General features: G+C 46.3%; 1 protein-coding gene across 1 annotated transcript in view; it reads right to left on the reverse strand.

Annotated features, from left to right (window-relative positions):
- The window catches only part of LOC121539816 (leucine-rich repeat-containing protein 52-like), a 57564-nt gene extending 45659 nt beyond the window's left edge, over positions 1 to 11905 (reverse strand). Inside the window, exon 1 of the mRNA XM_041848484.2 lies at positions 10577 to 11905. Within this exon, the coding sequence (XP_041704418.1) occupies positions 10577 to 11225 (649 nt within the window). The 5' untranslated portion in view covers positions 11226 to 11905. The remainder of the gene's footprint in view (positions 1 to 10576) is intronic.
- Positions 11906 to 12580: the final 675 nt, after the last annotated feature.

Consider the following 12580-nt stretch of genomic DNA (forward strand, 5'->3'; position numbering starts at 1 on the left):
TCAGTCATCCAAAAGTTATACTTAAATCCGAACTGGTTCTCAAGCAAATTAGTAAGATTGTCTCACCCACTGTTCAAGAAAGGCCTTTTTCCCTTTATTCAGATTACAACCTCTCACTTTCAGTTATTTGAAAAGGAAATAATCTCCCAAATGTCACTATTTCTAAAACAAGCCATAGAAAGTTGGTTGCAATTTCAATTTAATCCTCCAGAAACGACAGAACAAATAATGCAACAAATATTGTGGTTAAATTCAAATATACTAATTGACAAAAAACCTTTATTTTTTGACAGAATGTTTAAAAAAGGTATAATCTTCGTAAATGATATCATCGGTAGGACTGGTGGAGTTATGTCGCACATGCAGCTAACAAAAACATATGGAAATGTCTGCTCTACCCAAAATTACAACCAAATAATTGCAGCCTTACCGCAAAAGTGGAAGAGGAAAGTTGAAGGGGGAGAAAGTAAGGAACTTGTCTGTCGGCCTTGCATTAAAGAACATAATTGGTTAAGGGAAAACTGTGATAAATAAAAAAGTATATCAGTTTCACTTAAGGACCAAAGGATTGACAGCAGTCCCATATAGATTGCAAAATAGTTGGGAAGAGATCTTTGACGTACCGATCCCATGGCATAGTGTTTATGAACTGACACGCAAAAACGACACCGGATTCAAAAATTAGAATCTTTCAATTTAAATTATTATATAAAATTCTTGCTACCAATAGAATGTTATTTATATGGGGGATACAATCTTCCCAGCTCTGCAGATTTTGCTGTGAAGAGATAGAATCATTAGATCATTTGTTTTGGTTCTGTCCATTTGTAGCTTGTTTTTGGACACAGGTCCAGGAATGGCTAAAGGATTGCAATATTTACCTGGAACTAACCTTGCAGATAGCATTACTGGGTGATCTGAAAAGTCATAGTCAATCAATCAATAATATAATAATACTTTTAGCAAAAATGTTTATTTTTAATTCACAATCTGTAGAAGCAATGAGAATAGAAAGGTTCAGAACTTTTGTAAAACATCACAGTATGGTTGAAATATATATGGCAAATAGAAATCCTATATGGATGGTGTTAAGAGATAGGTGGGAGGTATTGAATAGAGTTGAAGGATGGGACTAATAACAAATAACAACAAATAATAACAAAGATAGCTAATAATGTAAGCATACTGTGTCCATAATAAGTATATAGGTTGTATGTTGGGAGCTTTTTGGGAAAGAGCACAGTTAGAAAGATATGGCATTTAGAAGCAAACCGGATGGACATCATGAAAATGATCGGAGAGGTTGAGAGTAGAAGAAGTTTAGGAGCAAAAAAATAAATATATATATATATATAGATAGATATAGAATTATTGTAAAATTAACTCTGTCTATAAGGTGTAGATAGTAAGTATAGACCGGAAATAAAGGACTGGGCGTTGTTGTTCACTAATTTACTCCAAGTAGGGAAAGGATGGTGGGGTTGAAAAGTAATAAAGGGGAATATATATATAAAAAATAAAAAAACATGGGGGATTGGAAGTGATGCAGACAATTACATTGATAGAAGATACAATCTATCTGCAATATTAAGCTGATCCATCCCCCAAAAAAAAAAAAAAAAATAATAATAAAAAAAAATAAAAAAATAATAATAATAATAATAATATGCATCATCCGTGGATCTATTGGGGCGGTATGCAAATTAGAGTGGGTCTAGAGTGTCGAGCAAGGTGGAGGTGATTTGATCCTTAACTAGCCTCTCAAAGCACTTTATAATGACAAAAGTGAGTGCTACGGGCGATAGTCATATAGTTCAGTGACCTTCGCTTTTTGGGGTACAGGAACAATGGTGGACATCTTGAAACAAGTGGGGACAGCAGACTGGGATAGGGAGAGATGTAATACATCCGTAAACACTCCAGCCAGCAGGTCTGCGCATGATCTGAGGATGCGGCTAGGGATGCCATCTGGGCCGGTAGCCTTGCGAGGGTTAAATCCCTTAAATGTCTTACTCACATCGGCCATGGAGAACGAGAGCTCACAGTCCTCAGGAGCGGCCCGCTTCGGCGGCACTGTGTTATCCTTAAAGTGGGCGAAGAAGGTGTAAAGCTTGTCCGTAAGCAAGACGTCGGTGTCTGCGACGTTGCTGGTTTTCCCTTTATAATCCGTGATTGTCTGGAGTACCAGCTACATACAGTGAGGGAAAAAAGTATTTGATCCCCTGCTGATTTTGTACGTTTGCCCACTGACAAAGAAATTATCAGTCTATAATTTTAATGGTATTTTATTTGAACAGTGAGAGACAGAATAACAACAAAAAAATCCAGAAAGACACATGTCAAAAATGTTATAAATTGATTTGCATTTTAATGAGGGAAATTAGTATTTTACCCCCTCTCAATCAGAAAGATGTCTGGCTCCCAGGTGTCTTTTATACAGGTAACGAGCTGAGATTAGGAGCACACTCTTAAAGGGAGTGCTCCTAATCTCAGCTTGTTACCTGTATAAAAGACACCTGTCCACAGAAGCAATCAATCAATCAGATTCCAAACACTCCACCATGGCCAAGACCAAAGAGTTCTCCAAGGATGTCAGGGACAAGATTGTAGACCTACACAAGGCTGGAATGGGCTACAAGACCATCGCCAAGCAGCTTGGTGAGAAGGTGACAACAGTTGGTGTGATTATTCGCAAATGGAAGAAGCACAAAATAACTGTCAATCTCCCTCGGCATGGGGCTTCATGCAAGATCTCACCTCGTGGAGTTGCAATGATCATGAGAACGGTGAGGAATCAGCCTAGAACTACACGGGAGGATCTTGTCAATGATCTCAAGGCAGCTGGGACCATAGTCACCAAGGAAACAATTGGTAACACACTACGCCGTGAAGGACTGAAATCCTGCAGCGCCCGCAAGGTCCCCCTGCTCAAGAAAGCACATATACAGGCCCGTCTGAAGTTTGCCAATGAACATCTGAATGATTCAGAGGAGAACTGGGTGAAAGTGTTGTGGTCAGATGAGACCAAAATCGAGCTCTTTGGCATCAACTCAACTCAATGTGTTTGGAGGAGGAATGCCGCCTATGACCCCAAGAACACCATCCCCACCGTCAAACATGGAGGTGGAAACATTCTGCTTTGGGGGTGTTTTTCTGCTAAGGGGACAGGACAACTTCACTGCATCAAAGGGACGATGGACGGCGCCATGTACCGTCAAATCTTGGGTGAGAACCTCCTTCCCTCAGCCAGGGCATTGAAAATGGGTCATGGATGGGTATTCCAGCATGACAATGACCCAAAACACACGGCCAAGGCAACAAAGGAGTGGCTCAAGAAGAAGCACATTAAGGTCCTGGAGTGGCCTAGCTAGTCTCCAGACCTTAATCCCATAGAAAATCTGTGGAGGGAGCTGAAGGTTCGAGTTGCCAAACGTCAGCCTCGAAACCTTAATGACTTGGAGAAGATCTGCAAAGAGGAGTGGAACAAAATCCCTCCTGAGATGGGTGCAAACCTGGTGGCCAACTACAAGAAACGTCTGACCTCTGTGATTGCCAACAAGGGTTTTGCCACCAAGTACTAAGTCATGTTTGGCAGAGGGGTCAAATACTTATTTCCCTCATTAAAATGCAAATCAATTTATAACATTTTTGACATGCGTTTTTCTGGATTTTTTTGTTGTTATTCTATCTCTCACTGTTCAAATAAACCTACCATTAAAATTATAGACTGATCATGTCTTTGTCAGTGGGCAAACGTACAAAATCAGCAGGGGATCAAATACTTTTTTCCCTCACTGTATGTCTCATATCTGAGTCATTGAATTGTGACTCCACTTTGTCTCTGTACTGACGGTTTGCCTGTTTGATTGCCTTACGGAGGGCATAACTGGACTGTCTGTATTCGACCATATCCCCAGTCAACTTGCCGTGGTTAAATGTGGTGGTTCGTGCTTTCAGTTTTGCGCAAATGCTGCCATATAGCCATGTTTTTAGTTTGGATAGGTTTTAATCGTCACAGTGGGAACAACATCCCCTATACACATTCCCTATACACTCAGTCACCGTGTCAGTGTATACGTCAATATTACTCTCAGAGGCAACCTGGAACATATCCCATTCTGCGTGATCAAAACAATCTTGAAGCATGGATTCCGATTGGTCAGACCAGCGTTGAATAGCCCTTAGCACGGGTACTTCCTGTTTGAGTTTCTGCCTATAGGAAGGGAGGAGCAGAATGGAGTCCTTATCTGATTTGCCAAAGGGAGGGCAGGGGAGGGCCTTGTAGCCATCCCGGAAGGGAGAGTAACAATGGTCGAGAGTTTTTGAAGTGCAAGTATTGCAGGCAATGTGTTGATAAAAATTTGGTAGCGTTTTCCTCAGATTTGCTTTATTAAAGTCCTCAGCTACAATAAATGCGGCCTCAGGATATGCGGTTTCCAGTTTGCACAAAGTCCAGTGTAGGTCCTTGAGAGCCGTCGTGGTATCGGCTTGAGGGGGAATATACACGGCTGTGACGATGACCGAATAAAATTATCTCGGGAGGTAATGCGGTTGGCGTTTGATTGTGAGGTATTCTAGGTCAGGTGAACAAAAGGACTTGAGTTCATGTACGTTACCACAATCACACCATGAGTAGTTAATCATGAAACATACACCTCCGCCTTTCTTCTTCCCGAAGAGTTCTTTATTCCTATCTGCACGATGTACTGAGAACACAGCTGGCTGTATGGATTGGGACTGTATAACCGGAAAGAGCTATGATTCCATAAACAGAGTATCTTACCGTCCCTGATGTCTCACTGGATGGAGATCCTCGCCCTGAGTTCGTCTACTTTATTGTCCAAGGACTGAACATTAGCAAGTAATATACTCAGAAGCGGTGGATGGTGTGCACGCCTCCTGAGTCGGACTAAAAGTCCACTCTGAATACCTCTTCTCCTCCGGCGGCGTCTTGGAGCAGCCTCTGGGATAAGTTCAATCATCTTGGGGGGTACGAACAAAGCATCCAATTCAGGAAAGTTATATTTCTGGTCTAAATGCTGGTGAGTTACCGCCGCTCTGATATCCAAAAGTTATTTCCGGCTGTATGTAATAATGCAGGAGTAATAAAGGCCTTTTATATTTATATATACAGAACCAGTCAAAAGTGTGGACAGACCTACTCATTCCAGGGTTTTTCTTTATTTTTTACTATTTTTTACATTGCAGAATAATAGTGAAGACATCAAAACTATGAAATAACACATATGGAATCATGTAGTAACCAAAAAAGTGTTAAACAAATCAAAATATATATTATATTTGAGATTCTTCAAAGTAACCACCCTTTGCCTTGATGATAGCTTTGCACACTATTGGCATTCTCTCAACCAGATTCATGAGGTAGTCACCTGGAATGCATTTCAATTAACAGGTGTGCCTTGTTAAAAGTTAATTTGTGAAATTTCTTTCCTTCTTAATGCGTTTGGGCCAATTAGTTGTGTTGTGACAAGGTAGCCTCTCTACCTTCTCACAACACAACTGATTGGCTCAAATGCATTAAGAAGGAAAGAAATTCCACAAATACAGAAGATAGCCCTACTTGGTGCGAGGAGCAGGAACGGGCCGGGCCGGACTGGCGACGCGCACCACTGGCTTGATGCGAGGAGCAGGAACGGGCCGGGCCGGACTGGCGACGCGCACCACTGGCTTGGTGCGAGGGGCAGGAACAGGCCGGGCCGGACTGGCGACGCGCACCACTGGCTTGGTGCGAGGGGCAGGAACAGGCCGGGCCGGGACTGGCGACGCGCACCACTGGCTTGGTGCGAGGGGCCGGAGCAGGCCGGACCGGGCTGGTGACGCGCACCACTGGCTTGGTGCGAGGAGCAGGAACAGGCCGGGCCGGGCTGGGAACACGCACCACTGGTTTGGTGCGAGGAGCAGGAACAGGCCGGGCCGGGCTGGTGAAGCGCACCACTGGCCTGGTGCGAGGAGCAGGAACGGGCCGGACCGGACTGCGAAGGCGGACTGGAGGTCTGGAGCGGAGAGCTGGCACAACCCGTCCTGGCTGGCTGCCCACTTTCGCACTACACGTGCGGGGCGCTGGCACAGGACGCACTGGGCTGTGCACGCGCACTGGCGATACAGCTCGTAGAACTGGCGCAGGATACGCGGGACCGAGGAGGCGTACTGGAGACCAGGAGTGTTGAGCCGGCACACCCCGTCCTGGCTGGATGCCCATCTTCGCACGGCACGTGCGTGGTGCAAGCACAGGACGTACAGGACTGTGCCGGCGCACTGGCGACACAGTACGTAGCTCCGTATAACATGGAGCTTGCCCAGTCATACGCCTTCTCGTGTGAGTACGGGGAGTTGGCTCTGCTCTAACCCTAGGCTCTGCCAACCACCCTCTTAGCCCCCCCCAAAAAAATTTCTTGGGGATGTCTCTCGGGCTTCTTCCTCGACCGGCTTCCTCTGTGCTGCCGTTGCTCCTCTCCTGCCTGGGCATCTACCTTTGCCCATGGCCCTTTCTCCGCAAATATCTCCTCCCATGACCACCATTTGCCCACCTGTGACATGGCAATTCGCTCTTCCTGGGCACGCTGCTTGGTCCTCGTTTGGTGGGATCTTCTGTCACGTTCGTTCATCGACGGGACGGACCAAGGCGCAGCGTGATATGCTTACATGTTTATTTGACTATTAAACACAATGACAAAACAAGAAACGAAATGTGAAGTCCAAGGTACACAAACAACATACCTAACATGGAAAAAGAACCCACAACCCACTAGTGCCAATAGGCTGCCTAAGTATGGTCCCCAATCAGAGACAACGAGCGACAGCTGCCTCTGATTGGGAACCACACCGGCCAACAAAGAAATACACATAATAGAACACCAACATAGAAATACCCAACATAGAACATACACACCCTGACTCAACATTTAAGCGTCCCCTGAGTCAGGGCGTGACACTACCACAGCATTCTGCAGCGATACGCCATCCCATCTGGTTTGCGCTTAGTGGGACTATAATTTATTTTTCAACAGGACAATGACCCAACACACCTCCAGGCTGTGTAAGGGCTATTTGACCAAAAAGGAGAGTGATAGAGTGCTGCATCAGATGCCCTGGCCTCCACAATCCCCCAACCTCAACCCAATTGAGATGGTTTGGGATTAGTTGGACCGCAGAGTGAAGGAAAATGAGCCAACAAGTGCTCAGCATATGTGGGAACTCCTTCAAGACTGTTGGAAAAGCATTCCAGGTGAAGCTGATTGAGAGAAAGCCAGGAGTGTGTCACGAATTCCGCCGAGACTGCTCCTCCTCCTTGTTCGGGCAGGCTTCGGCGTTCGTCGTCCCCGGAGAACTAGCTGCTACCGTTTGATGTTCTCTATGTTTGTTTGGTTTTGTCTGGTTGGTGCACCTGTTTCATATCATGTATTGATTATGTCACCTATAAGTTTCCTTTGGTTTTGTTTGTAGTTGTGTGTTGTTGTACGCCTGTCCGTTGGTGTAGGTTTATTGTTTTCTTGTTGTTCGTGCTTTACGCACTTTACGCACTGTTTGCGTAATCGCTCGCCTCCTGTTTGTTGAGGCCCGTTGTTTTGTATTTTGCCTCTGTGACTATTAAAGTCGGATCGACTAAGCTTCTGTGTCCTGCGCCTGACTCCAACACCGCATCCACATCAGCCTCTGACAGAGTGTGCAAAGCTGTCATCAAGGCAAAGGGTGGCTACTTTGAAGAATCTCAAATATAAAATATATTTTGATTTGTTTAACACATTTTTGGTTACTACATGATTCCATATGTGTTATTTCATAGTTTTGATGTCTTCACTATTATTCTACAATGTAGAAAATAGTTAAAATAAAGAAAAACCCTTGAATGAATAGGTGTGTCCAAACTTTTGACTGGTACTGTATATAATTTATGTTATTATTATTATTTACCAGCACCCCTACTTCATGTGGCTATGGTCTCTTTCATAGCATGCAGTAGTGAGAGGAGGGGAGGGGAGGAGGGAAGGAGAGGGGAGAGGAGAGGAGGAGATGGAGAAGGAAGGGGGAGGGGACACGCTCTAAATGGGCTCTGAGTAATCGTGTTAGAGCATCGGGAGCCCAGGTGGAACAAACACGCACGCACACACAGACACACAAACACACACACACTCAGAGTAAAAGCTAACGACACATTACACTATCAGCCCTGCAGTCATAACATGAGACAGAGGACACACAGTCACGTACACCGACTCCTGTCAAACACACACACGCAAACGCACACACACCCTCTCTCTCTCTCCCTCTTCTCCTGACCCCATTCCCTCTCTCCCAACTGTCACTCTGGTTAGTGTACATGATATGGCTGCCATATCAATAGACATCCATGTCATCCCATACTACAGGAGGGAGAGAAGAAGGAGAAGGGAGAGATGCTTCATCTCAAAATTACTGTACAAAAATAAAGTCTCATCCCCTCTTTCTCTGCCATGGTGTCTGGTCTAGTTCAAGGTACCAGTGACTCCCTGTAACCAGGACCTGATGCAGGTGCATGGAGAGTGAGGGGTCAAAGAAGGGTTGAGGTTCACCAGCCAGCTCATTGCTTTCCCCTCCACTCCTTTCTCTATGTTCTCCTCCTCCCCTTCTCCTCTCCTCCCCCTCTCCTCTCCTCTCCTCCCCCTCTCCCAAAGGTTCTCCTCCTCAGGGTCTCCTCAACCAGAGACCCCTCACACACTGACTCACACACGCTAGGGTGGATTGAATCACACACACACATACAGACACACACACACACACACATGCTACTCTTACAAAACTGTATGCAGTGTGAGGGTCCGGCCTGTCTAAAGACCATCATTAGCCAGAGTGACTACAGCATACGGCACTTGGACAAACACTGACACAGGCACTGAAAGAGACAGAGAGAGAGAGAGAGAGAGAGAGAGAGAGAGAGAGAGAGAGAGAGAGAGAGAGAGAGAGAGAGAGAGAGAGAGAGAGAGAGAGAGAGAGAGAGAGAGAGAGAGAGAGAGAGAGAGAGAGAGAGAGATCAGGTACAGCGGGACGCATGAGAACAATCAGTGAAAGAAGAACGACGAGAAAGGAGGAGTGGTGAGAGAGAGGTGGAGAGGAGAGGACCGAATCACAGATAAAGATAGAGAGGTCTGCTGACACTGACTGTGGACATAGTCAATACTGTACCTCTACCCTGGCCTCTCAGATGTACAGCCAGGCTTACATTTACATTTACATTTCAGTCATTTAGCAGACGCTCTTATCCAGAGCAACTTACAGGCTTGAACCTGGAACCCTGACTTTCCACCTGTGCCAATAGGCTAAATCCTCTTCATGAAGACTATTGTAGTAGTCTCACATAGCAGATGCATGGTGGGATGCTCCACTGATCTGAGTGTCAGTAATTAGACTACTATCCTCCAGTGAGTAGGACTGTTATATATGTTCTACTCTCTTTAGTAGACCTAAATCAGTAGGCTCCTATTTTGAGAGTAGGCTAACTGACTGACAGCAGAAGTGATAATGTCGTTGTAGGCTCCTCTCTGTCCTGCTCTTGGCGTAGATAGTGTGAAAAGTCAATAGACATTAAGAATGAATACGTCTGCATCTCTGCAGAGTTTTGGGAGAGTTATTTGTGTGATGTGGAGGTTAGAGAGAGGAGAGGGAGAGAAGGAGGGAGTGGGGAGGAGAGGGAGAGAAGAGAGGGTGTGAGAGAGGGAGAGAGAGAGGGAGGGAAGGAGGGAGGGAGAGAGGAGAGAGAGGGAGGGAGAAAGTGAGTGAGAAGGGAGGTAGGAAAAGAGGAGAGAGAGTGAGAGGGCTGGGAGGGATAATGGAAAGGGGGAGGGTGAGAGAGTGAGTGTGTGTGGGGTGTTGAAGTCCTCTGATCATTGTGACTTTGAGGCCAATCCATTACTGTGGACCCTGTGCTACTGTGACATTATTCAATCTGGCTCAGGCTCTAGCTCTGACTCTGTGTGTGTGTGTGTGTGTGTGTGTGTGTGTGTGTGTGTGTGTGTGTGTGTGTGTGTGTGTGTGTGTGTGTGTGTGTGTGTGCGTGTGCGTGTGCGTGTGTTGTGATAACAGGGCTGGCGTGCCTTGCAGGGAGCAGAGAGCGGAGTGAACCGTCCATCAGGGACTATTGACTGAGCGCCCACCATCAAATTAGCTAAATGAGTTGATGTGACGATAAGCAGTGATAAGACCTTGGAGCGTCGCTGGGTCGCCGTCCCAGCAGAGGACAACTGCCTGTTTACTCGCTAGAATGGTACAATAACAAAACACATGGTGCTGGCCAACAGTCTAAGCTACAGGCCTAATAACTCACCACCTGAGTATTAGGACTGCACTTTATCTGAGCATCTGTCAAACTGGACGTTTATTGCTGCTGAATTAAAGACAGTGATAACGTGAGATTTATAGAAGCACATGAGCAAGACACTGGCACAGGTCACCCATACTCTATAAACAAACATAAAACAACTTGAATCCTGCTTTCTGTACACAGGGACAGTGGTCCACAGACACACACACACACACACACACACACACAGATTCCCCCCAACTGCTCCATCCCCATTCTCACCTTGGAACTTGAATCCTTCTATCTGGACCCAGAGGCAGAGGTCCTCCGTCTCACAGTCACACATCCAAGGGTTCCCGCTGAGCCCCAGGGAACGCAGGGAGGGCAGGGCGATCAGAGAGCTGATGTTCAGCGTCGTCAGGTTGTTCCTACTAACATCCAGCACCTGCAGAGCAATGTTTTCTGAGAACGCGTCCGGGTGGATCTCATTTAGCCCCAGATTGTCTGTTAGCCGTAGCATCACGAGGCTTGACAACGGTCCAAACGTCCGGTCCTCAATCTGGGTTAGTGTATTGAAGGACAGGTCAAGGTAGGCCAGCTTTCGGAGATTCCCGAAGGTGGACTCGGAGATCTCCGTCAGGGTGTTGTTGCTGACGTCCAGGTAGACCAGATCAGACAGGTAGTTGAGTTGTAATGCTGGAAGTTCTCCGATGCGGTTGTTGGAAATGATGAGTTGGCGGGTGGCTAGAGGGAGGTCGTTGGGGAAGAGGGTGAGCTCCTGCCCAGCGCATTGGACCACCAGCTGGTCGTCACACACACACCTGTCTGGGCATCCTGCCGTGAGTGCCGGGTAAGGGGCAACCCCCATCACGAAGATAAAGAGAAAGAGTAGCCGGAGGGATTGGGAGCTTGGAGCGGGCAGGAGACGCATGATGAAGCCAACCAGAGCGTCATGAACTCTGGCTGAGCAGGACCAGGAGGATACCCCAGGACCAGCGCTCCCCCCCGGGCATCCTGCATGGGGCTGCGGGACTGGGGGTGAGTCCAGACGGCTACTCTGGAGGACCGGCTCCCGCTGCTGCTTCTGTTGCTGTCTGGAGGGTTGGATCGTGCTTAAATCCAGACTCTCTCTTTTTTTCTCTCTCCAAAAGGCTATCGGTCACTCACTCACTCTAACGCACGCCACGCACGCCCACAAGAAGCCCGCGTTAATTCCGAAGGTGACCCTACTGACGGACGCTGGTCGCGTGGTGAGTGAGAATCGTTAAGGCTTATCGGGCTCAGATTCTCGTGAAAGGAGAGAAGAGAGAGGAGAGAAAGATGAGATAAAAGAGAGAGGCTCAGTCGCTCTTTTCTGTCATTGCCTCGGTATGTCATCCTTGTCAATTAGTTGTCGCCGTCAGAAAGCATTGTTTGTTTTTTTCCAAACTGCTGGATGGTGAAATGCATAAAATTCCAGGACGCGATTCCTCCCGGTTCCTATAAAAGAGATTTGTATGTACTAGTAAACCGCCTGTTTTGAATGGAGATGTAGTAGCCTAATAATCACCGTCTGCCTCGCTATGTCACTGGCTAATCCGTTATTCCAGAGTGTGACTGGAAGTGCGTGCGTCCTTTTCTGCCTTCTCGGCTGTTCTGCCTGCATGTGTTGTGTGTGCGCGCTGCTCTCTCCACCCGTCTCTCTCTCTCTCTCTCTCTTTTATGCAGCTGTGTAGATAGAAATAGTGATGGGAGGGGGCTGTGTGCCCTGTGTCTGTGTGTGTGTGTGTGTGTCAGGAGTCCGTTAGACCATGTGTGATTCGCTCACACAAGTTGACTATGTTTGCCCCATAGTGACGTAACCAGGTGTTTCCTATTTCTGTCTCTCCATACAACGTGGTCTCTGGGCAATTCGTATTATTCTGTGACATTCCATTCAGTAGTATGTTAGGTTACATTATGAATGGAATAGCGGTTGTACAATATCATACGAATCCGAGGATATATAGTATCATACATCTTATCCATTCATACAATAGCATACGAATTGGATGATGTAAATTGTCATACATCTTGGAGGATGTATAGTATAGACCAGGTTGCTTGTTGCGTTGTAACAACAAAGGAGAATTATGGGGAGAATTTACATTGGTGGTTTGGTGAACTGACTACAAAGTATAGGATAATTTAGATGAAAGGTTAGGGGAATTTACGAAGCAGATTAGGTGAATTGGATTAAGTTTAGAAGAAGGGTTAGGGGAAGTATTAGCTAAATTGCTACAGTGGTCCCTGACGTGCCTCGAACAT

The sequence above is a fragment of the Coregonus clupeaformis genome, chromosome 26 (genome assembly GCF_020615455.1).
Source record: "Coregonus clupeaformis isolate EN_2021a chromosome 26, ASM2061545v1, whole genome shotgun sequence".
Classification (NCBI taxonomy): domain Eukaryota; kingdom Metazoa; phylum Chordata; class Actinopteri; order Salmoniformes; family Salmonidae; genus Coregonus; species Coregonus clupeaformis.